The sequence below is a fragment of the Elgaria multicarinata genome, chromosome 3 (genome assembly GCF_023053635.1).
Source record: "Elgaria multicarinata webbii isolate HBS135686 ecotype San Diego chromosome 3, rElgMul1.1.pri, whole genome shotgun sequence".
Classification (NCBI taxonomy): Eukaryota; Metazoa; Chordata; class Lepidosauria; order Squamata; family Anguidae; genus Elgaria; species Elgaria multicarinata.
The window spans coordinates 53,957,810-53,983,469 of record NC_086173.1 but is presented as its reverse complement, the minus strand read 5'-3'; the positions used below and the strand labels follow the sequence as shown (position 1 = coordinate 53,983,469).

Genomic DNA, 25,660 nt, shown 5'->3' with positions numbered 1-25,660 from the left:
GGCTGGGAATGATGGCAGTTGTAGTCCAAAACTTCTGGAGCCTCCAGGTTGGGTGCAGCTGTTTTAGACAATGGCCTATTTACCTTGTATTCCCCCTCTCTCTGGATGCTGTTCACCAGGAGTTTCTCTCTGAAATTAATGGGAGTTGTGTACTAAAGGCTGTGACTAGTTCATTACCAAGGTGGTATCCAATTAACTCCCCACACACACACACCCCGGTTGCTATGAAGGGGATCGATCTATCATTTGCTCTTGGCTTTCCACAGTCAGGATGTTTGGGCTTCCAGGAGCAGGATTTGAAAGCTAACGCTGTTTTCATGGTTGTCCTCCGTTAACATATTGCCTTCATACATCAGGATGAAGAGTTGCTCAGCCACATCCAGAGCACCATCCTGCAAGTTCAGGATGACTGTGAGAAGCTGAACACCACCACGGGCAATCTCTTAGAAGACCATCGCCAGAAGCAGAAGGAGATCAGTGTAAGTGACCTTGAGGCAAGGTCAGCTAGGCAGGGTCGAAGATTAGGGGACCCTCTTGGAAGCTGTCGTGAGCATGCCGAACCTCCGTTCTGTTGCCTGACGAGGAGCGCAGTGCTTTCTGCAAAGGGAAGCTGTTGGCCCTCCTCCCTTCCCTTATTGTGATTTATGAAAGCAGTCGGCTCATTTCTCTCTTGTAGCAGCAGCAGCATTGAAGACCTCTCTGATTTTGTTGATTTGTAGGCCAAGCAGCTGTCGTGACGTCTCCTCTTAGCGCAGATACGGCAGCGAACTCGGTTCTCACGGGCTGCCCTGTTCTCCAGACAGTGGGGCAGGGGCACGTAGGGTTTGTTCCCTACCATCCCATATATTCCTTATCAGTGAACAGGCATCATAATAGGCCAACAAATTGCTGTCAGCCAGGATGACTTCTATAGAAAACCCAAAGAAAGATTACAGACTCTTGGGACATCTTAAAGACAAACATCTTTATTCCGGCATAATCTTTTGTGGACTACAGTGCATCTGACCAAGTGGGCTCTAGTCCATGAAAGCTTCTGCCAGAATAAATTTCTTTGTCTTTAAGGTGTCACAAGACTCTTTGTTGTTTTCGCTGCAGTAGACTAACGTGGCTAACCCCTGGAAATTGTTCCAAAGAAAGATGGAATATTAAATTGCTAAACATTTTACGATATTGGAAATCACTTTTATTTTTATGAACAGACACTTTGGGCAAGTTTTCTGTCAAATCTTGGCTAATGTTTGATAGGATTGTCACACCCCCCCCCCCCATCAAATCAATCTGTTGGCCGCTTTCGCAAGTGGACATCTAATTTTAATGGCACTGATTCTCCAAAATTTGACTTCGTAGATATGAAATCTCATGTTCTTAACACTTGGAGGCAGTAAGGCAGGGGTGTGCAACTTGTAGTTCTCTAGATTTTGGGGTCGGTAGCACCCATCATCCTTTGCCACTCGGTATGCTGGCTAGATCTGATGGGAATTGTAGACCAAAACATCTGGAAGCCCGTAAGTTGCCCACCCCTGCAGTAAAGCCTCACCTGCATTTATCATAGTGTGACCAGATGCAAGAGAGCACAGGGCTCCTAGGTGTCTTCAACAGTTGGTAGGAGAGGGAATTTCAGCAGGTGGCACTTGCAGGACAACTGTTAAAGGTACAGGGTCTATTTCCGATGCGTGTCAGGTTCTCATGTATTTAATCTTAAATCTGTTCCATCCATTTAAAACAAAATGCACAAAAAATCGCATTGGTTTTCATATGGAACTTTCCTTAATATACTTTTTGGGGGTTATGCAATGTTTTTGTACTTTCCCTAAAATATGCATTTTGCTACACAATTTTTGAGCTGAGAGCTGCACCAAACTGCACAATACAAAGACTACCTGAGTTCTAATTAGTTCAGGAAGTGCAAATTAAGTAGGTTCACTTAAAAATGCAGACTAAAGGAAATTCTCCTCCTCCCTAACAGGAGCCCTGTCCACTTTTACATCTGGCCATCCTGTATGGGTTACATTGCAAGGAAGAGTGGCAAGGAGTGCTTTCATTCCCTTCTACCGATTTCTTTCCCCTTCCTTCCTCTGGGAAGCAGTATAGCAGGTGGCTCAGCCCATGCAAATCATCTTTATTTCATAAATTGGCACTCGGATGTATACAAGCCTACAATCTGTTCTAATAAGATGGGATTTGAAGTACATGAGGACCCAGTTTGGAATGTGGCTGTGTGTTTTGCCATATCTGGGTCCAATGAGACATAGGAGAGCATTGTGTACAGACTCACTATTGGGAGTGGGGAGGGAAATGAAGATGGTATTATAGAAATTTGAGTCTATGTGTTTAATCAGCTTTGAACTCTTTGCTTTTTTTTTTGTTCTTCTTAAAGTTGTTGTTCAAGTCTCTGGAGAAGCTAGATAACAAGAAGGCCGACAAAGACCACATAGTGACAGAAATTGACGTGGTAAGGAGTTGTACTTGTTGGTGCACCGTACTTATGCATGTAGAAGCTCTTGGATTCTGCTCCCAGCTCTGCAGACCTGTCATGAATTACTTGCTTCCTCTGCCTTCATTTGTTTTTGAATAGGGATCCCGATATGTGCCATCCTTTGGGGGCCAGGGCAAAGGAGGGAGAGATACTGTTTGGCCATTTACACACTGTGATTACTGGAGGGAAAGCAAGAAGGGGGATTCATAGAGCTTCTCTACATGAGCAATTTATTGCACGCTCATGATTGGCCACTCATGGAGATTTGTGGATCCTTTACATGATGCCGTCAACCTTCAGGACGTCTCCCATGCCTTCCCCCAGTAAATTTCGCTTTTAGAAAGATTGGAGATAATGCACTATTTAAAATTATTACAGGATATAATACAGACACTAGATGGTGATGTTTCACTGAACTTTATGGAGAAGAGAAGTTTTCAATTACAAATCACGTGATCACAGTTTGTCTCCAATTGAAGGAGCCATAGTCAATGCAGACAAACCCCAGAAGAAGAAGAAATTGTAAGGGTGTGGTTTCCCTCCCTATTGTAGAGACCCTCTTAGTGATCTAGATTGGACCCAAGATCTAACCCACCCTTCCTCCTCCTCCTCCCCTTCCCCTTCCAGAAAGCAGACAAGACCGCCCTTGCTGCGAAGGTCAGCCGCACCCAATTTGATGCCACCACTGAACAGCTGCACAAGATGATGCAGGAACTGTTAAACAAGATGGCCGGCCAAGAGCAAGACTGGCAGAAAATGCTCGACAAGCTCTTGATTGAAATGGACTCCAAGGTAAGTGAGGCTTGGGCATCTGTGACTGACAAGTTGGAGAGTGAGTTCTTCCCTTGCTCACGGTTCAGTGTTGTGGTTTGCAACTGGAGCTACCGAATCCCTCCAGCAAATGTACACCCGTTTCTCCCTGCTCTCGACAACGGAGTGTTCGCTGCAGCAAGCCAGTCATGCGCATTGCGTGGCTTGCATTTGTCCCTGCCAACCAGGGGAGCTTGAATCACATTTTAAAAAATAAATATGAAGGAAACTGGATGTGCAGGACTGATGCCTGTGTCACTCTCCATCTCTCCTACTGCTAACCTGAAGCTGCCAGGAATGAGCAAGTAGCAGGCAGGAGAAGGCTTGAAATCAGGGATGAGGAACGTGAGGTCCTCCAGATGTTGTTGGACTGAAACTCCCATCTTCCATCACCACAGGCTGTGCAGGTTAGGGCTTATGAATGTTGCAGTCCAAACAACTTCTGGGGGACCACGCATCCCCACGCCTGCTCTAAATGACATCCCCTTCAGGCCCCAAACGTCTCCAGTGAAATGATCCATCTTGTTTTGGGCAAATCCCGCCCATGCTAGCAGAGAGGAAGTGAGCTGACAAAGTGGGGTGTGGAGTTACAAAGGCTGTTGGGACACAGCAATGGATTGTCATTGGGTTGTGACGTAATACAAAGAAAACACGAAACGGGGTCCCCCAAATTGTTTCCTTTGGCCAAATTTTGTTTGCATTACTTCGGTTGATCTCCACCCCCATGTCCCTATTACCCACCACGCCATGGTATGTGCCCAGTGGCCACTGCTGGCCCAATCTCTTTTAGACAGATGGCGAGTGCTAGGATCCAGTGGCTGCTTTCGGCTCTCAGCAAATGCTGTGGCTAAGAGAGTCCAGAGGCGCAAAAGCTTGGGGTGCCTGGAAGCCCGTTCCCAAAACCCCTTTTTGCTTCCAGTTGGCTTAAAGCAGGTGGCACATTGAACTGTGTGATGGTGTCCAACGTGGCCTTCTGTTCATAAATCTTTGCCCACGCGTGCAGGTGAATTCACATATGTCATGGGTAAGCAAATCTGGTCCTGTCCAGATGCGTGGGGCTACAATCCCCCACATGGTCAGCATGGCCAATGGTCAGGGGTTATGGGTGTTGTGCTCCAAAGCATCTGGAAGGTGGTGGAGTACCCCTGACATATATGAAAGTGGGAGGGCAAACATACAACCCTCCTCCCATTCTGCTGCATGCTGGAAATCTGTCACAGCACGGCAAATAAAGCTGCTCTGTTTCTCATGTTGAGCAAGTGACTGGATGAAATGTTGTTTTCACATCTGATGTGCTGAGCTGCAGGGAACTCGTTGCAGGAAGCAGAAGAGGCCCATTTCTCTCCCTGGAGCCCTCCCTGAAGCCAACTCCGCTAGGTGCCTGCGCTGTACCGTATTTAGCGTGGCGGTTTATCCAGCATGACATCTCAGTGCCTCGAAAATGTCGTTCGCTTCAGAACCCTTGTGTCCCCTCTGTGCAGCTGGACCGCTTAGAACTGGATCCATTCAGACAGCAGCTGGAGGAGCGCTGGAAGGATATTCGGAAGCAGCTGAAGCAGAGGGTGCCACAAGATTTAGGAGATGAAGCTGCCGGGATCAGAAGGTAAGGAGTCTGAAGGAGGACAGCTATCACTTGAAAGAGGTGTAATATAATAGCAGGCTGAAATTTTGTGGTAACGTCCCTCAGAACTGGCTTCTCTTTATAACTTTCTCACATTTGTGGCAAGATAAAAGGGGGGGGGAGAAAAGGGGTGGGCCCTCCAGGTGTTTTCACCTATCAGTCTCATTATCCCTCACTATGGCCCATGCTGGCTGGGGCTGATGGGAGCTGGAGGCCCACAAATTGTCCATCCTTGCAATATACTCTGCCTTGATTCTTAGGCCCGAAGTTAAACCCTGAGTTTTTCAATGGAAGTATCTGAGGTAAAACGCCTCAGCCTGAGACCCAGGAGAGTTGCTGCCAGTCGGATGCTGAGCTGTGGACCACTGGTCTGACCTGATACAAGCTAGCTTTATATATCCAGTGTAGGGATGTGGACCCTCTTTCAGACCCACAGCCCAATTCCTTAAAGCTCTTCCTGACAGGCCTGAAGCCATAGGAGACGCATTGCTGCCTTTTAGACTAGAGAAACCCCCACAAAAAGCTGGGAAACTGCCAGGGAAAAGTGGTGGGGCTCGAGGCAGGCAGCATGGCAATCAGGGGGACCTGGAGAGCCGGGTTTGTCCCCTGGGCCTGGGGTTCTGCACCCCTGAACTCGTGTGAGTGGCTGAAAGGAAGACCTTTGACTTCGGTTTCAGTCAGTTTGTACCCCCACATAGCACTTTGAGAACACTTCCTCTCCAGCCTTCCCTTCAGTAAACCTGGGCCCACACTTCATTCCCATTGAACTCTTTAGGCTCCTGGCTATTTTTTTTTATACTTGTGCTAGGAACCATGTGCTCTGCTCCAGCACTGGAGACAGGGTTTCATTGCCAGGTTTGCTTCTGTCTGCACCATCGTTGGCTTTTCTTGGTTCTTGCCCCTCCTTTCATAAACATTTGCTCCTTCACAATTTGTGATGCAGTTATCCTTTAGCACCTCCTCCTCCTCCTGTTCTTCTTCCTCCTCCTCCTCCTCATATGACTACTACATTTATATCCTGCCTTTTTTCCTCTTGCAAGGAACGCAAGGGAGCTTATATAGCCCATTCCCTCTCCGTTTTATTCTCACAACAGACCTGTGAGAGAGGTTAGGCCAAGAGTCAGTGACTGGCTCAGCATGACCCACTGAGCTTCACGGCCATGTGGGGACTAGAACCCGGATCTCTTGAGTCCCAGTCCAACACTCTAACCCCTATGACACACTGGCCCTATTTAAATGGATGGGTTGCATTTTCTGCTTGAAAGGGTGCTCAAACTGATGTACGGTAGTGTCAAACCACAGAAGAGAAACTGAATTTAAATACAGAAAACGCAACAGTCTAAAATGAGAAGACAGCAATCCGTAAGAATTACACATCAGCAGAACACCATAGCCAACAAATACCTCTGAGAACAGATATGTCTCGAGTTGACAGCAGAAGGACAAAGCAGGTAGCCTGGCAGATCTGCTGATGGTGTTTCCATAAAATGTGTGGTGGCATTACTCTTCTTGTCTTTTTATTTATTTATAATTGGTGCCAGGAGGGTTGGATACACTAGCAGGAGTGGGCTGAGAAGGCAGGGAGAGAATTGTGTTTCTCCAAAAGCCCCACTTTGTGCTTTGCATGGCCACCCTGCGCAGCCATGGTTAATTCGCCCTATTCAGCGTGGGCTTACATAGCCTCCCTTGCAATGTTTCAGTCCCTCTGTAGGCCCAGCTGGCCTTGGCCACTGTCAGGGCTGCAGCGGCCCAGCAGGGCTGATGGCTGACACCTGCCTGGAGCCCCCTTTCCTGGAGCTCCTACAATGCCCCACAGCAACCCCAGCAAAGTGTGTCTGGCCCCATTCAGAAGACACCTTAAAGCATGGCTTTAACCATAGTGGTTAAGCCAGAAAGCTAGGTTGTATTCAGAAGACACCTTAAACCACATCTTTAACCATGGTGTATAAAGCAAAAAGCCTTATTCACTGTGATTAAAGCCATGGTTTAAAGTGTCTTCTGAACGGGCCCACTGTGTATTGTGGGAAATTTAAATGGCAACACTATGCTGGAGGGCTCTGGGGTATTGTGGGAAATTTCAATAAACCGCCCAGAGAGCTTCGCCTATTGGGCGGTATGAAAATGTAATAAATGAATCTCCTGACCAATGCCATGCGTGATTGGACTGCTGGTGCAGGTGCCCACTCCCCATCAGGTAAGCCCACCAGAGCTCCATGTATGAGGGGAGGCCCACCAATGTAAGAGGGCGCCAGACAGAGGGTGCCCTCAAACCTGAAGCTGACTGACTGTAGGCATCCCAACCCCTCTCTAGTGGTTGGTTGCGTCTGCTACTTCTCTGAAGTCTGTTGCAAGTAACGGCCCAGCGACTGGCTCTCCCACCCTTTTGCGTTAGTAATAGAAGTTACGTCCTCCTCCACTATTGCAAGCTGTGTGCCCTGTGTGCCACCGGCAGAGGGTGCTGGTGTTTGGGCACGTGAGGCACAGCTTACCCACCTGCGAGGGGAGGGGGGAAGCCTTCGCAATGCAAACCGGCAATTCTTGCTGCATCCTGTTGGGCGGATGGCACAGTAAGCAGTGCTACGCTAGAAGATGCAGACGGGATCCGACAGCCAGGCCTTCGCCCAGGCCTGGTCCCGCAGGCTACCTTGCCCGTTGCTGTTTTCCTCCCCGCCTTTAATTGAATCAAACATTGACTGCATTTGAAGGAATGGAGAACTGAGGTGCAATCAAACCCTGGCTGACAAGAAGCAAGGTTCCCCAGGCAAAGTTGTGTGTGTGTGGGGTGTGTGTGTGCGCGCACTGTTAATTCCTGCTCTGCTTCCAGGGAAATCTTGAAAGAACGGGAAACCTCGTGGATGCTGCTCCTCGCACCCTGCCCCACGTGGGGGTGGGACTTTCCCAGCACTAGCTGGTGGGGGTGGCACCAACTCCTGACTCACAACCCCCTCAGCCCAGTTTTGTTAACGTCATTAGGGATTAGGCGAAGGCGTGTCATGTTTGGATCGCCATAGCTACCCCATTTCCACAGGTGGAATATGGGGATACTTTTAAAAACACCATTAGAGTGTTTAAATTGTAGGGTTTATAGCCCGCCCCCCTTTAAAAAAAACAACGCCTGAGTGGGTACAATTAGAAATACAGTACAAAGTGCAGCTGATGCATAATTTTCAGAGGGGAAGGTTTTTTACGTTTTTATTTTAAAAGCAAGTTTTAAATTGGGTGGACAACCTGTGGCCCTCCTGACGGTTTAGCCTACAACTCCCATCAGCCCTACCCAGCACAGCCAATGATGAGGGATCATGGGATTTATGGACCAAAACTTCCAGAGGGCTGTGATGCTCACCCCTGCTTTCAGTGTCATTTTTAAAAATGTAACAAAACATGGCTTTTAACAAGATTGATGGAACATGGAATTTGACATTTTAGATTTGGAAATCTGTTATTCCAAAATAGCAGGTGGTCAGTTTAAATGTGCAATGGCCTCCGTGTCAATGTCAGAAGCTGAAAACACAGCATCTGTTATTGCTAGCCAGGTTCCCTGCCTCAGAGCTGGTTGAGACACAACAGAGAAGTGGGGCAAAAAGGTGAGTGGGGTCTTTCGCTGCTTCTGCTGCTGTGGGGGGAAAAAATGCCTCCTGTATCTCACCCATGGAGAGATTTGTGAATCAGGGGAATCCCTGTACAGACAAACCTCTCAACAGCAGGCCATCTCTCCTTTTATGAAACACATACACAAACTGTACTAGTTGCCCGTGCTTGGAATATGCTAATTTAGCTGCAGCTCTGCGGCTCTGGCTGTATTGCCAAGAGTCAGCGTGCAGTGCTGACCTCAGGCCTTTTTTGTGTAACCTTCATTTTATTCTCCTCACAGTGACCGTATAGCCAGGCATTTGTGCCTCCTTGCGTCCCTCGCCCCCACCCCTTGATTTGGGATTATCTCTTTTCTCCCCCAAACAGGAGACTACTGGCTCATTTCCACTGCATTTCCTGTGACCGACCCTTGGAAATGGTGGTGCCTGGCCCGTAAGTTCTTGCATGGTCTCTTACATTGCTAATGTGCTTCTACTCATATAGGTGTGGCGTAATTAAATAGGCGCCATATGGGAGTGGAAGCCGGGTGACGTAGATCTTGGTCCCTGCTCAGCCATGGGGTAAGTTGCTGCCTCTGACAGGTAGCTTGGGTAGAAGTGCATGAGGTTCATTGTCTGCCAATCATTGAGAAAAACAGAGCTAAACCAGGGACCTCCTTATCTTGTGCTGTTTTCCCTTGGCTTATCCTGTCTGTTTATTGTCTTGACAGGCACATCACAACACTCCCCGCTGTGCCAGGTTTACCTGCTCACCAGTCCCTCCGGCCGTACATGGTTTATGAATTGGAACAAATCAGGCAGCTGAACCGCAGGTACGGAGAGGAGAGCCTTCTCCTTCTAATTTATATGTATTCAAAACGGCAGGTGGGAATTGGATGGAGCAAAAATTCGGAGAAGGGGCCTATAAAAGAGAACTAATCTGAACAAACCCCTAGGGTAGTATCCAATGTTAGCCCTACTTCGAGTAGACCCATTGAAATGAATGAGATATAAGTTATTAATGACTGATGTAGATCTCATTCATTTCAGTGGGTCTACTGTAAGTAGGATTATTATTATTAATTTCCTTTCTATGCTGCTCCATAGCCGAAACTCTCTGGGCGGTTTACAACTATTCATAAAAATACAACATAATAAAAGTAATCGAAACATTTTAACACAGAAAACATTCTGTGGGGTGTGGAGGCAGGAGGTTAATCCCTCCTTTCCTTCAATGCTTTAAAAAAAATGGCTGAAAGTTCTGCTCGAGCACATTTTGGCCCAACTTGAGATGAAAGTGCAGTTGGATGGGTACAACCCTGACAACCCTTTCATATATTTGTAGGATCTTCTGTAGAAAATGTGTCCAGTTGAATGTGAGAGTGCCCTTTGGCCTTGTAAACTCTTCATAGCTGTTTGAGGGAGCCTGATTAACTCCTCCTGGAGTGCATAGCCTCCTGCAAATCAGGGGTGCGGGACCCCAAGGTTTCCCCATCCAGCCCACATCCTCTCCTCCTGGCCCAGCCTGCATCCTCCCTTCTGCATAGCAATGAGGCACATTTTTAAAGGGAGGCACTTTTTAAAGAGTCTAATTGCTGCACAGAGGGTGGCAGTGGGAGCTGGAAAAGATTAACCCTTCCTTTCCACTGTGCCACAAAGATTTTGGCTCATCTTTAGTTAAAAGTGGCCCCAATAGTAGGAATTTTTAAAGCCTCATTCCTCTGTGTGTGTGTATGAGAGAGAGAGAGAGAGAGAGAGAGAGAGAAATATACATATATACTGATACATTCTCACACACATATCTATACCTATATGAGAGTAGGTGGCTGTATTAATTGTGGATGTTTATGAAGGTGTGTGTGTGTGTGTGAGAGAGAGAGAGAGAGAGAGAGAGAGAGAGTGAGTTTGGGTGTGGGGAGGGGGATGCTCCCTGCTGGCATGTGGCTCTCAGAAAGTGAGCCATGGGCAATGTGAGCCTTGGGCGGGAAAAGGTTCCCCTCCCGTGAGGTAAACGACCTTGCTAGCTCCTGCTACACTTTCTCACAAAAGGGGCATGGCTATGAGCAAGGCATGCTGGGAGCGACAGCCCTGCTTAACAGTGTGGGTTTCTCCTTTCCCTTCCCCTCCCTCCTCTGGCTGCTCTCTGTCGTCTTGCTCTGGCTCGGCCGCTGTGTCCATTTCCCCACCCTATTCCACCCCACCCCAGCCTGAAGTTAGGACCCGGTGCTCGTTTTGATGCACTGGAGAAGAGCGCGAGTCTCAACAAGCTCCGTCGCATCCACTCCAAGATGCTCATGGACATTCAGAAGGTGCAGAGCCATTATGGCGGTGGAGCAGCAAAAGTCAACGCTCAGATGATCAGGGAGATCCTGCAGTCCCAATGTCTTGGCTCAAGCCCGTACGGCAGACGGTAGGAGAAGAAGAGGTCTTAAGCGGGACGCTCATATTTCCAAAGAGATGGGAAGCAAAGCAGAACCCCTGGGCAAGCTGCCCTCTGCTACCCTGGTTTCCACCACCAGTGAAATTAAGATAGTGGGGGCTGCTGCAGTTGCCTCACTTGGCATTTCTCAACCTGCAGCCTACCCCCCAAATAAGCTGAGCAGGGCAGCTCACTAGAGGAGCACCACATGACATGGTGCATTGGGGCCCAGAGACACTTGGCGGTAATAAAGATGGCAGTGGCTGCAACCACTTCAGCCAATGCTTCTGTGGTGAGCACCACACTGGGAAGAAGAAAAAAAAGCATTTTTAAAATGTTTTACAAAAGGAGAGAGCTGAAGGTGTTGCTCCTGATGGGCCCCCGGGGTCCCATGGGGTCCAGCATTTGTATCTACATGCCTGGGTGCTGACACCAGGCCTGAAGCATAGCTACATCAAGAAGCTCTCCCAAGAAGCTTAGGGCATGGACACAACTGAACAGCAGCTCTGTTTGCTGAATTTAAGAAACAGTGGTTTCTGCTCAGAGAGTCCTCAAGGTTGAAAATTAGTATGCAGGCAGGCATTTGAAACAGGGTAAGCATTTGCAAGAGGTCAGCTGCAAGCCAGGTATTTGAAACGCGGTGAACATTTGCAAGAGGTCAGCTGGAAATCAGTTACAAACCAAGCCAGAAGTGCAGGGAGGCTTATTTGAGCCTTCTTTCCCATTATGAAGATTCTTCACATGTTAAAAATTCCAGCACACAGAAGTCACTTCTATGAACATATTGAGTAAAATCCAACATAAGCCCTACTTGTAATAGACACATTGAAATAAATAGTCGTGACTTACTGAAGCCCCATTCATTTCAATAGGTCTGCTCCAAGTAGGGCTTACGTTGGATTTTAACCATTTATCTGAACCTTTTGCATAGATCATTCCTGTGGTGGGAAGCCTCAAATTCTTTGTTTGCTCCTATCATCATTACAGGTGGAAATCTGCAGGCAGGATTCCTGCAAATTCCTGCACTGAATTAATTTCCATGTAGAAATCTCGTCATGCCCGAAGCAATCCCTTCAAGTGCTTTCCTTTAACATATTTACAGCTCTGTGATCAGAACAAATGCAAAGATTGAGTGGTCTGACTTGTTGCATGGGTAATAAAATCTGGAATTCCAAAACCAGCTCAGAACTTCTCCATTCTGCCGAACGAGTCAGACCTGATTGTTATCACTTTGCAATATGTTTAACGAGGTCTCTGCAGACTGACTCCTGCCCCTGCGAAAACAAAAACAAAAACATACTGTGCACATTTACATTAACTTACACTGCTGGCCAAGAATGGCACATTGTTTACCAACAACAAGATGCAACCAAGACTCCCATGCCATCAAAACTTGTGATTCAGCTTGCGTTTCTATTTTGCCCCATGGCTTTCTGCTTCTGTTGCTTCAGCTCTTGCTTCCCTGCCTGAAATTCCACTTTCTGACTAGGAAGCTGCCTCTGTGTTTGGATGGTGCCTTGTGAAATGATCTTTTGCTCTTTCCATCTGCTTTACGTGCGTGTGTGTTTGGGTGTGTTTACCGTCTAATGAAGTGCAGGCAAGGGAGACAAAAGTTAACAACTTAAGAACAGTGCTGGGTCAGAATAAAAGGCTACGTAGTCCAGCATTCTGTTCCCACTGTGGACAACCAGATGCCTGTGGGAATCCCACAAGGAGGACATGAGTGCAACAGCACCCTCCCCTCCCCCCATCCCCATGTTCCCCAGCAATTGGTATACAAAGGTATACTGCCTCCCATCCTGGAGGTAATATATAGCCATCATGGCTTTACTACTCCAGCTCATACTAGATTGCATTTATATCTAATTTTAATAGAACACAATTGGTTCATTTAGCCTACTGCCTGCTTTGTGCTGATCTTGCCTGTTTGGATCTCCTGGGCTGCAAAATTTTGGTTTCTGACTTGTAAGCCGAGGTCCTGGTGATTGATCCACTAGCTGCCTGCGAGGACAAGCCATTGGCACAGGCAGCAAGGGATAGAGGTTTGGATAAATGCCGAGATGCAGAGCTTGGAGCAGTCAAGGGCAGAAATGGACAATCCTTGTGTTTCAGAATGGAGGAGCTGGATGAAATCCTCTCCCTTCTCTTTCCTCCGACGGAGAAGCTTGAGGGATTTGCCCACCTCCCCTTCCCCTGCCCCAATGGAAAACTGGGGCACTGTATCCTATGCAGGAGGGCTCCCCCCACTTCTGCCGCCAGTGATGACATGACATTGCCCATTCAAAGGGGTTTGGGAAGCGAATCGGGCACAGGGGGAAGTAAAGCCAGTTCTGGCACATGCAGGTGAGGACAAGGACTTTGCCGCAGTCCCCTCTGATGCATCTGCAGCATGTGAGTGTTGCTCTTTATAGACCAGGCCAGTGGGGACCGCTGAACCTCAGGGCTTGCTAGGTTTGCCCTCTGGGCTCCTTGACTTGGCCAAGTGTGAAATGTTGGCCCTTGATCCACTAACAGTGACCGACTTCCTGAGATGGCCGACTACAGCTACGTCAGTGTCCCTCGGCACTGTGGAGGCAGCCACACCCTCACGTACCCCTACAGGCGCTATGGGAAACTGCAGCAGCTTGCCCAATGTATGCCTCCCGTCCAAACGGACGAAAATGCCATGCTGGCAATGATGAAGGTAAGGAGGAGTGGGCTGAATGGGGGAAGGCTTTGAAATCGGGGTGAGCCCTTCCCTGGGTGGCTGGCCTTGTAGCCTACGAAGTATACAGAGGCCTGCAATTGCTTTGCATGATCCAATACCCCACAAAAAACACCTGACGGGGAAAAGTATAGTCTGCACCACAGAGCAAGCATTTTGTCATCTTCTGCTCCTTTTTAGCACTCCACTTCCAGGTGGTGGTTGTTTTTTTACCAAATGAAGCTTGTTCCTCATCAGATTTGTTTTATTTTTAAAATCCTAACCTACCTTTTAGTTAAACAAATACTCTTAAGGCAGCTTACAAATAAAGACTTTTTAAAAAATAAAAAAAATATTCTGGTAAACAAAACTATACAAAAATGCGGTCTATAGGACACTGAAAACATCACAGCAGGCTAAATGAGTGTTGAACTGGGAGTCGGGAGATCCGGGTTCTAGTCCCCATTCGGCCATGGAAACCCACTGGGTGACTTTGGGCCAGTCACAGACTCTCAGCCCAACCTGCTTCACAGGACTGTTGGTGTGAAGATAAAATGGAGAGGAGAAGGATTATGTATGCTGCCTTGGATTCCTTGGAGGAAAAAAGGCAGGATCTAAATGCAATGATAAATAAATAAAAGACAGAAAGACACGCTGAGCATTGAGAAAGGAAATGTGCACAGGAAATGTATAAAGCGTAACGGGAGAAATGCAATCAAAAGCAACAAAACTGTTGGGTCTGGTCATGCTTGTCTCCCTCTAGCTTCACTTGACCACCTGTAAAGTGGAAATAGGGAATAATGTATTAGCAGCACACAATGATAACAGCATCACCATTTTTAGGGGTAGGGGAATCCCTTTCTAGATGGCTTTTACCAAGTTCTCTTAACAGCAGGACTGATACCTTAGTATTGTCCCCATGACAGAGGACACAGTTTACCTGCGACCATCTCCTCTACGATGTATGTTAACATAAAGGCAGCTGAAAAATATATTTCCTTTGGCCTCACTTTCCTTTGTAAATTCTTTTTACCATTATCAAAAAGAAGATACAGTTTTGTTTTGTTTTTTGAACAGCCTCACTAGGTCAAATCTAGTTCTAGTCCTAGCCTAGTTTTTGGACTTCGACAGTGCCAGAAGCCACAGTAGAAATGCAACAACCAATTATTTAGGAATAACTTGAACATCAGGGTTGTGTTGGTTAAAAATAATTGATATTCGAATCCCTGATGTCCATTTATTTGTCTCATTCTTTTTTTTTTTATTCCTAAACATCTTCCCTAGGCTGTTGAACTCCAGTACCCATCATGTTCCAAACTATGACCACCATCTTGGTTTCTACATCCTCTCCCCCACCCCATACCTCCTGTGCCCTTCACTTAACACCTGAAATATTTGCATGCCACCTTCCTCCCATGAACAGTTAACAACGAGAGGTTAAAACAATCGCAAAGTCAAAATATCATGCCAGCAGAAAACAAACAGCACGGAGCCATGTTGCGGATGTGACAAATGACTGCAAATGAAAACAGTTCCAGCAGCCTATCTGCCAAACCAAAAGGTGCACCAAGTTAAACAACTAAACAGAGCAATACACATGAACTAAGCATCAAAAGCTTGGATAAAAACAGCAGACTTTGGCAGGTACCCTAAAGAAAAATAAAGAAGGTACCAAATGAGTCTCAGGATGCAACCACAGAAAGAAACACACACACACCCTGGTTCAGGGCACAATTCAGTTGCTGGTCATGGACCATCAATTGCAACCCTCTGTTGTTGCTCTGGTGGTGATGGCAGGGGAGCCTGAGACTTGTTAGCCTCTCTTTTCTAGGGACTAAGAACACAGGCAGCGGTGTTGGTTCCCTCGCCACTGGCGATCATTAAAACGTTAAGACGAGCCAGGCTGTTTTTAAGATCGACTATATATATGTTGAGCTTGATGGGATGAAACTTTTGGACTGGTTGCCAATGAATTTTTAATGTCTGCCTCCACCTGCCTTGCATTTGTGTTTATTCCTAGCATGAAGAGGTAGATATCCTGGGTCTGGATGGTCATATTTACAAAGGACGGATGGACATGCAGCTCCCTTCCATCACCGGAAAGGACAGTGAGTTTGCAGATGCTTCGGGTGACTTTGCATCCAAGTAAAAGGGAAGTGGGGAGGATGCTGGCTGGGGAATGCTGGGAATTGTAGGCCTTTCCCCCTTCTAAACATGCATAGGATTGTGCCTGAAGTATTTAAGCCTTATAATGTGAACCTGGCAGAGCAGCCTTGACCACGAAGCAACATGAAGCATTTGCCTCAGGCTACAGAATGCAGAGCATGTACCATTTTTTCAGCTTGCTGCCAATCTCTATCATTTGGGGCGGGGGGGGGGGGGTGATTTTAAAAGGAGAGGTGCAGTCCAGTGATTGTAAGCCTGCAGAATACACGGACCCCCTATTTGTATTTTTACTGGCAATGATTCTGGGATAGCTGGCTTTTACTCTAGAGACCGGTTGCTGAGAAATATACGGCAATTGCCATGGCTTTCTAAATAATCAACTCTGTCAGGCTCAATGCACCCCAAATGGTGCCCTTGCTTGGCTTCTTTACAAGGCTGTGGGGGATGATTTGTTCATGCACAGCAGAAGCACTGGCGCGCGCCCTTCCACCCTTTCTTCTTTTCCCACCAGCTCCTTTTAGATCAAGAAACAAGCTCATTCGGTCCTCCTCACAAAGGCACCAGCCTACACTCAGTGACCTGGCTAATCTCCCGGCTCGTCCCCACACCGCTAAAGTCTCTTTGCGCAGCTTGTCAGGTATGTTCAGGACTCCGGCTTGGCTGGGAATAGTGTGATTGGTTAGGAAGTACATCCAAAGAGGAGTTGGGGTTTCCTCAGCTTGCTACTCTCTCTACAGTGGTTTCTGAATGGAGCAGGACAGTTATTCTCCACAAAGGGAGCTCATGAGAGACAAACTGCTACCTTATTATTGGCTTAAAAGTGCATGTTTAAATAGAAGAAAAGTCCTACAATTCCCAGCATTCCGCAGCCAGCAATGTTGGGAGTCACAGGACAATTGTTTTGGTCTAAACATGGATAGGATTGCACCCTTAAGCCATTAAAACTGCAATGGATTCACCTAAAGATCCTACAAATTGTAGTTTAGAGAGACATTTGCTAAGAATGCTGTTAGGTTGACCTGGCCCACCATTCTTTTCACAGAACTGCATTTCCCAAGACTAGGGTGACCATATTTTGGAAACCAAAAAGGAGGACAACATGGCTGCCCCAAGGGGGCATGCTCACCAACATGCCCAACCCACAAAGGGGCTTGCCAACCAAAATTAGGCCTACCAAAATATAAGCACACCAACATCCAAAAAGCAGTCATACATAAAACATGTTCAATAGTCAGGGAATTTCTGAATCAGTAAAAGACACCATCACTTGGCAAAGCCCATCATATTCACCTACGAAAACCACCACAAACAAGAAAAGAGAGATAAATAATGATAATAATAATGGCAACCCTGTTGATTTTTTAAAAGATTTTTTAAGAAGGATGAACAATTATCAGCAATTTTTACAAAATATACGTCATGCCAATTATATCAGACAAATTGGATAGTAAGGTCTATGGGTAAAAATGCATTATTTAATAAGAATATCACCTCCAAATCATCCCCCAACATGCAGAAAACTACGGCCCTCCCACACTGCCAGCACACATACTGCCAACACACACACACACATCCATTCAACCAGGCACCCTATTCACCCATACACTTTCACTCACACACACCTTTGTCTTACCTTCTACTTGCTTCTTCTCTTGCCACTGCTGCTGCTTCCTCAACACGAGGGGGGGGGCACTGGAGGACGCATCCCCAGAAGTGCGGCCCTCAGCCCATCGCCTCACGATCTGGGGCTCTCCCCAATTGCTGCAGTGATCAGGGAGAGCCCCGCCGGATGGAAGCAGGGGCAGTCCTTAAGCCACGCGCTTCCAAGACGCGCGGCTTAAGGACCGCCCCTGCTTCCATCCGGTGGGGCTCTCCCTGGTCGCTGCAGTGATGTCATGTTTGGGTCCCCCATTGAACATGTTTGGGCCCCCCATTTCCGGTCATGTCTGGGCAAAACTGGACATATGGTCACCCAACAAGATTCCTTGATCGGAAGATATGGCTATTAAACCAGTTTGTGTCTGTAGAGTGGATGTTCCCTTTGTACAGACTACAGGCTGGTTCGATTGTGCATCTTCATAGGTTTTGTGCTATGGAGAAGTAGCCTCAGCTCAAAAACCTCCTCAGCAACACACACACACACACACACACACACACACACACACACACACACATCCTCTGAGATATCACGCTCACATTTTAAAGTCAAGCTTTTTACAGTCCTCTCTTTAAAAAACAAAACAAAACACAGGAAAAGAAGCACACTTGAGATACCCAGAATAGGGAACTCTGGTCCTAGTCACAATCCGTCTTTCTGCGGAATTCCATTCAGCCCTGCCTTTAACTTAGCAGACCATATTTCCCAAGCTGCAGTTGGCTATTTTTTTTCATTGGCTTGTATTGGAAATTTTGTTGTTTTTTTCTTCATTTCCCAGGGGCAGTGATGTTGGTTAAAACAACTTATTTACTGGCACCCTGTCCCAAACTCTGTATTTCTCCCAGGAAACTGCAACACCCTGTCTAAACACTGTGCCTGTGCCCCTCCACAGGAACACTATTATTTTTATGTGATCAGTGTTGACACTGAAACCCAAAGGTAGTAAAGCAGGTGGGGAGCATCTATTTGACCATGGAGCTACATTTCTGTAGCTCCATTCTGGCTACATTTTATTACCCTCTCTGCTACATGTGAGAGCTGCAGATGATAAGGAGGAGGAGGAGGGAAGGACACTGTTATGTATTTTGTAAGCTCTGGGGGATGGAGAATGTAGTCAGTGCTTTCTTTGCAAGTGGCCTTGTAGGCACACAGGTTGTCACACAGAGGAGGGGCAGGCTCTCCTCTCGATCCTCCTAGAGTGCAGGACGCGGAATAACGGGCTCAAGATAAAGGAAGCCAGATTCCAGCTGAACATCAGGAAAAACTTCCTGACAAAGCAGTACGACAATGGAACCAATGATCTAGGGAGGTCGTGGTCTCTCCCACACTAGAGGCATTCAAGAGAAGCTGGACAACCATCTGTCAGGGATGCTTTAGGGTGGATTCCTGCATTGAGCAGGGGGTTGGACTCGATGGCCTTGTAGGCCCCTTCCAACTCTGCTATTATATGATTCTATGATTCTAGGCATCATCATCATTATTATTATCATCATCATCATCATCTCTCTTTTCTCACTCTTGGCAGCTTTTCTAGACAGACATGATGGACTTTGCCAAGTCATGCTGTCTTTTACTGATTCAGGAATTTCCTGACAATTGAGCATGTTTTAATTATGACTGCTTTCTGGATGTTGGTGTGGATGTATTTTGGTAGGCCTCTGGATGTTGCTGCAGATGTATTTATTAAGTATTACTACTACTACTAATATTACTACAAAGCCTTTTAGTGAGATTGCTGTTCCTGGTTGACTGATTCTAGGTCTGCTTGCAATTTCTGTGCCTGCCAATCCATCTGTCCATGATAGAGAACTCCCTTCTGGTAGCACTGAGGTGCTGAATGATAACATCTGAGATGTAATTGCAAACACAGTCAGTTAGAACAATTGGACTGCATGCCAGACTGATTGAAGAGCACTGCAGGAAATCATGGAGCCGCTTAACTTAGCCCAAAAGCACCGTTTACTTAACAGTGCCTAACCTAGGAAATGTACTGAACCGGCCAAGGAACTTTGCCTGCCCTGCACAGAGTATAGGGGGGAAGAGATTGTAAACAGGAAGGGGAGCGGGCAGGGGAGAAAGAGAGATCCATCAATAGATGGAAAAAATTAAATCACCCTGATAACATTAACTTTCTGTATAAAGCTGGCAGGAATGGGTCAGTCAGGTTCCCCTATCAGTTTGCATATGGATGGCAAGAGAGGATTGGTACTCATAGGCCAATTACAGCTTGGCCTGAGGGCAGCTTTACACATTGCAAAATTAGCAGGGCGCTGACTATACCGGTGATGTACCCTCTAATGCCATCAGAAGCAAATGCACCTTTCCCTTTTTAAATTCCACCCCCCCAGAAGGTTAGTTTGTTGAAGTTTGTTAAATTTCCAGCCGTGTTAGTTTGTTACACCAATAACAACAAAGATTTTTGTGGCATTTTAAAGGCTAACAAATTTATTATGGCATAAGCTTTCATGGACACTGTCCACTTTGTGCAATGTATAAAGGTTTAAGCTCAAATGCTGGGTGGGCGAGGGTGGAGATATATAAACCACCATTGTCAGAAAGAATTGAAATGCAAAAAGCACAGAGATAAGAGTGATAATTACCTTAACAGTTGCCATTCACAAAACTTTGTTGGGAGATAACACAGACATCATTGCAATGGTGATGGGTTTTTTAAAAAAGACCCCAAACAAACCTTTGTCCTTATTGAAACCACAGGAAATAGAGTTGAATCAATGATGACTTCTCCTTTATCAATTTTGCATTGGAATCTGTTTTTGAAATTCTTGAATAAAGAATACTTCGTGCATCTAATGGTGGCCAGGGTCCCCAAAAGCTTATGTCAGAATCAAGGGTCCATCTAGTCCAGCACTCTGTTCACACAGGGGTGAACCAGGAACCCACAAGTAGGACATGAGTGCAACACTCCACAGCACCCTCCTGCCCATGTTCCCCAGCAATTGGGGGTACGTAGGCTTACTGCCTCTGATAAAGGAGGTAGCAGGACTAGAAAGAGGAGCGAAAATAGTTTAGTTGTACAAAAGATAAAACTATTTGTTGAGCTGTTTCTTAGACTCTGGGCATGGCTGTTCTTGTGTGTTGCAGCTAAGTCAATAGGGGACAAGTCCATGGCTCGTGTAAGGGTCAATGAAGATGGCAGAGAAGCTCTCGAGCTGCGCATGGAAGTTCCTTCAAGACAACGGGCTGATGAGCAATCCACCTAAGCAGAGCGACCCTCGCCTTATGCTTCAATGAGAACATGGCTCTCACCGCTGAAAGCCAGACAATAAAGAGTGAACAAAACAGGAAGAAAACTGTACAGACCTACTGCTGCCACAGGAACACGGCCCACAGCAGGGGCAGCCTCTAGTGCTTCCATATAGTGTTCGTGGGGGAAAGAAGGTGGGGTGGGGAGGGAGGGACAAAAGGTGGTGGGCGGTGGTGGTAGGCAATGCTTCCTTCTCCAGAGACCACCGCATTCATTTTATTTGTCCAAGAAAACATATTCTTCAATACAAAATCCTATGTTTAAACCCAACAGAGAGAGACAGCTGATTTCAAGTGTCAACATCCTCAGCTTCCCCCTCTTTTCCAACTGTTATTCCATACCTGACATACTCTGACCATGTAGAGGAAGGCCCTCACAAAAAAGAGTGAACCGTTTTGTGGTCCAGCAAATTCCTGCCCTTTTGCCACTAGGGGAAAGGAGGCAGAGAGAACACAGGGCTGTTGGAAACAATATCTCTCAGCAATGGCTGGGATGTATATTATTTAACTGCTGCAACTTTTATCGTGTCAAGATTAGGGCTTGTTATTTTGGGGCTCGACAGGTACAACTCACAACAAAATGTCTCACCCTGCTCTTTATAATGAATTTGGAATTCACAATATTCAGCAATTCAGATCTGCTTCCAAACGTGACCTATTTACGATTCCAAATCTGGATGGTGATGCTTTTTGTTTTGACGTAGTGCACACCAGGTAGGTTTCCTTTGGGTAGCGACTTTACTTGGAGCAAAAGCTGGTCCCCATCTGGCATTGAAAATATTGAGCAAGTTGCCATTTAGTGTCTGTCCCTTACGCTAGTCAAGTTGATTTTGCAGCAATGCATGAAAGTTTGCAGTATGAAAGGGTAACATGTACCTGACGATTTGGTAACTTAAGTAACATTGAAAAGGGCTTGGTTGGCTACCTCCCATCATCTTAGTCACATGATATGACACTGAGTGAAGCCCAAAATAGCAGCAGGACCCAGGGAAAATATTTGTGGGCTTCACACAGTGGACATTTACTCCCTTGATCTCAGCTGTGTATTTAAACTGATCAGAGTGTTTCAGCTGGGCAAGAAACTGATTCCACTTTTGTGTGGCCAAAACTTTTAACTCCCTTGTGAATCTTAAATCATTGCTTTAGAATTTCAAAAGCTTTCCAAACCAAACAAGCCTTGGGTGGAAAATACAACATTTGGTTTCCCAATATGGCTGTGGATCTTTCAGTGCCTAGTTACATCATACAGAATGCAGTCAGACTAGACAAATATCACAGGCTGTCTCATAATGCAACAGAAGGCTTCTATTGCCTTTTTCATGCGGAGGTGCATTTGCACTGTAGCTTTAACTAAATTGTTCCTGGAGGTCGGAATGGACAACTTTTCAAGAACGTGTTATGGCAACTTCGATAGCCCCGCTGCTGTCCTCTAATGGCATAGCTGGCAGCCAGGACTGCCAACGTCAGGCATTTGCCAGGGCCCAGAGACTAGCAAAGGGATTAGTGTGCCAGCACTGCTGCCATCTTCATTTTAGGCAGGACACCGAAGAAGCTTAAAGGGCACGGAGAGAGAGACTGGCTCAGCCTCTCTCCTTCCCAGACACCCAACACAAAGCAAGATACCATGCACAGATTTCTCCAAACTTCTCTGAATGTCCTAGAAAGAAGCAGGATTGGTCTTTGTCACACTGAGGTGTGCCATGCCTCGTCTGCCCACTCTTTGCACAGTACAGTAAAATCTGAAGGATTGCAGTCATTCATGCTTGTGTAGTGCTTCATGTGGACTAAGTACTTGCACGTCTGTGCATGTAGCAGGTAGGTGCTTTCTCAGTCTATATTCAACAGGAAGAGGATCTAGTTTAAGAATCCTCCCAGCTCCTTGCCTGCTGATTAGCATTCCACTAGAGCATATTGGGATACCAGTAACTCCTGGCTGTGTCACTTTTTCTTGCAGTTAATATTCACACAGCTATTAATCCACACTATCCACCATATCAGAACCATAGTAATGACACATATCCTCTCCCCAAACCCATTAATTCTACATGTGGCAGTTCTAACACCAGAATAATTCCTGGTGGGTGGGTAGGAGTCAGGATTTTGCAGCTGCTTAGAGTTCAAAAACACACTTTTCAAAATAAAGAATAGTAAAAGTTTATTGTGCTCCCCCCTCATTTATGAACTTAATTCCATGGCAAAGCAAGACCTGGACACAATTGGGAAGAATTAGGTGTAAACTTAAACAGAAATTGTTGGTATACTACTGGCTTCTCTGTAGGAAGGTGAAAAGAAGATAATGTATTGGACTGGAGAACATAGAGGAGGGTTTTGGCAGCACTCAGTGGGTTCTAGGATTTGATATTTTAAAGGGCGAGTATATTTAGGAGATGATCCAGAATTTTGCAACAACAAAATGCTTCTTTACCCAACACATACGTAACTTCTGAAATTTGTAACTTCTGAAATTCGTAAATACAGATAAATACATTAGCTTAGACAGCTTCACAAACTGACAATTTGCCATTTGTCATGCAATTGCTAAAGGCTTAAGAGGCTGGCCCAAAGAATAAAGAGGTTCCCTAGTAATGGGATCACTCTGGGTAGTACAATAAGCTTTTTTCCACCATCCTCTGGGGGGAAATTAACTTAAGGGCTTTTGAACAAACACAACAAAATTGTATCTGATTTGAGCAAGAGGTCATCAGATGGCTGAAGCTGTGGATGAATCGAACAGAATTAAAATACGATCTAGTCAACAGGAAACAAACAAACAAAAAAGGTGAGTTGGGAGTTGATCCTATTCCAAAGTGATGTGTTTTTCACATAGTTGTACAGTAAACATGGGAGGGGATCAGTACCTGTACTTGGTGCCACATCCTTCTCTGTCCAGCAGGATTTGTCTTTTGCCAAAAACTTCTACCAAAACATTGCCTGGGTCAGTTAGTTCCTGGCTAGGAAGGTACGTTCCACACAGATCTTTAGTTGTCATAGAATCTTCCAGGCTCTTAATTGCAGCAGCCGTGCTGTTGCATTTGTAATTCAAGAAACTGTTGGCATTTGGTTGCCAACAACAGATAATGCATGCTACCATTCCTGGAGCCCTGGACCCAAAGAACATTGCATCCACTTTAGCTCCCTGTACCCCCCACAATAACTGGTAATAGTTGTTTGCATTAAGTATGCTAAGATTAACCGTGATGGCTACATATGGACGACCTCACTCTCCAAGTATTGTGAGACCAGATTTATAGTTTGGTAAAAGATAGGTAGAATTTACTGGGAAAATAATATGAAATCACACTTCTCAGTCTACTATAATTTTTTTTCATAAGCAGACATGGGGCAATTCTTGAGCTGTTATATTTTAGGATTTTCATAGGCATTGTAAACATGCAAATCTGTATTTATAGCATATTCGCCATTCAGTCAGCACATCACACTGTTATACCTGAATTCTATAGAAATGCTTCCTGCGCATCCCCCAAGCACCTCACGTTTCCCTGTTTCCAAAGCATTGCATCCTGCTTGCTTTTCTCTCCTAAGAAAATGCCCCCAAGTACTCCTTATGTTCATTTGCTGCCCTCACAAGTCACAATGGAGAGAGAAATGGAATCCTGCGTCACTCTCTGCACAGTTTTGGATTCATATTGGGTTTTTCTACATGAAGCTTTTAACCTGCTACTTTACCAAGGCTTCTGTTCCCGGATTCTTTGCAATATCAAGACGGACTCCTTTGCACAAGTTTTTTTTTTTCCTTACATTACACAAACACTAGGTGGAATTGCGCAATTACATTAAGCTTTATCCTGCCATTCACAAATAATACCAGACTTTTCTTGTTAGAACAATGGTCGCAAAGCATGGGAAAGGCCCTGGAGGATGCTGTCATCATGTAAAGGACCCACAAAGTGCACAATAAACACCTCATGTAGAAAGGCTCATCTGCCACGCCCAGTTCCATTCAACCTGGTCGTCAAGTAGAGCAGATGCCCATAATAGAAAACGACCCTCCCAGCATACAACGGGTGACAACTGCACCTTGGCCTTGCAGAAATGAGTTTGTAGTGAGGCAAAATGTCCAAGGAATTTTTGGTCCTCAGTGATCTGCAATCCCAGGTGAAACCCTCCTTGCGTATGCACATATACTCAACACAAATCCCCACTGCAATCCCTCTTTTTCCAATATATCCATTTCATTACAATGAAGGCATGATCCAAGAAAAGAGGGGAACACCCACATTTCTTCTCCAGCAGATGGAGGTGAAGGAGCAAAATTAATGGAGCCCAGCAATGCAATCCCATCCATGTCTAATCACTGGATTCACTGCCAAGTAAGTGTGGATTGAAGCCCAAGTGGGGCAAGGAATGCTGTGACCAAGCAGAGGAAAGGAGAGCAAAAGAATGGCAGTCAGCACAAAGTGTGTATATATATTTGCCAGTCTTGGAAAGTGTCAAACACTGTACTGTAAAACTTCTAGAATCCTCGGGATTTATTTACAGAAATGCAACTTTGGAATCTGGAAGCATTTTCTCTCTCCCCACCCCCCTCTCTGTCTTACACATACACACATTCATGCATGATTTATGCCAGTCAAATTGCCCTTCCTATTTATTTGCTAGCTCCTCGATGGAGAAGCACAGTTAAAATTCCAAGGGGGATTTTTCACCCCTGATGTTGAAGACATCTTTTAGTTTCTATGATACATGATTTCCGAGTGGTGTGAACAAGGCTTGCCTTTTGACCCTTTCCATTCAATTTCAGGACACAGGAAACACCATCCACAGAGTTACTTAGGAAAGCACTCCGAAACCAGGTGAATGAATAGGATGTAGGAACTTCCAGCAATCTTCCCGAACAGCATTAACCTCAGCAACATAGAACATCACTTCTGTACGCATGGCCACTTGGGTGAGGAATAAATGACTGGCATTCCTCTTCCACTTTGTTCACACACTATGGAAAGAGGAGCAGCTTTCCCATTGTCCCTTGTATTG

The 25,660-nt window shown here is 45.9% G+C and overlaps 1 protein-coding gene across 1 annotated transcript in view; it reads left to right on the top strand.

Moving 5' to 3' along the window:
• The window catches only part of QRICH2 (glutamine rich 2), a 39,573-nt gene extending 18,773 nt beyond the window's left edge, over window positions 1-20,800 (top strand). Inside the window, exons 11-21 of the mRNA XM_063120339.1 lie at window positions 357-479; window positions 2,378-2,452; window positions 3,104-3,268; window positions 4,768-4,889; window positions 8,865-8,930; window positions 9,208-9,309; window positions 10,683-10,886; window positions 13,410-13,578; window positions 15,599-15,686; window positions 16,256-16,381; window positions 20,504-20,800. Coding sequence (XP_062976409.1) covers window positions 357-479; window positions 2,378-2,452; window positions 3,104-3,268; window positions 4,768-4,889; window positions 8,865-8,930; window positions 9,208-9,309; window positions 10,683-10,886; window positions 13,410-13,578; window positions 15,599-15,686; window positions 16,256-16,381; window positions 20,504-20,622 — 1,359 coding nt within the window. The 3' untranslated portion in view covers window positions 20,623-20,800. The remainder of the gene's footprint in view (window positions 1-356; window positions 480-2,377; window positions 2,453-3,103; window positions 3,269-4,767; window positions 4,890-8,864; window positions 8,931-9,207; window positions 9,310-10,682; window positions 10,887-13,409; window positions 13,579-15,598; window positions 15,687-16,255; window positions 16,382-20,503) is intronic.
• The last annotated feature ends 4,860 nt before the right edge of the window (window positions 20,801-25,660 follow it).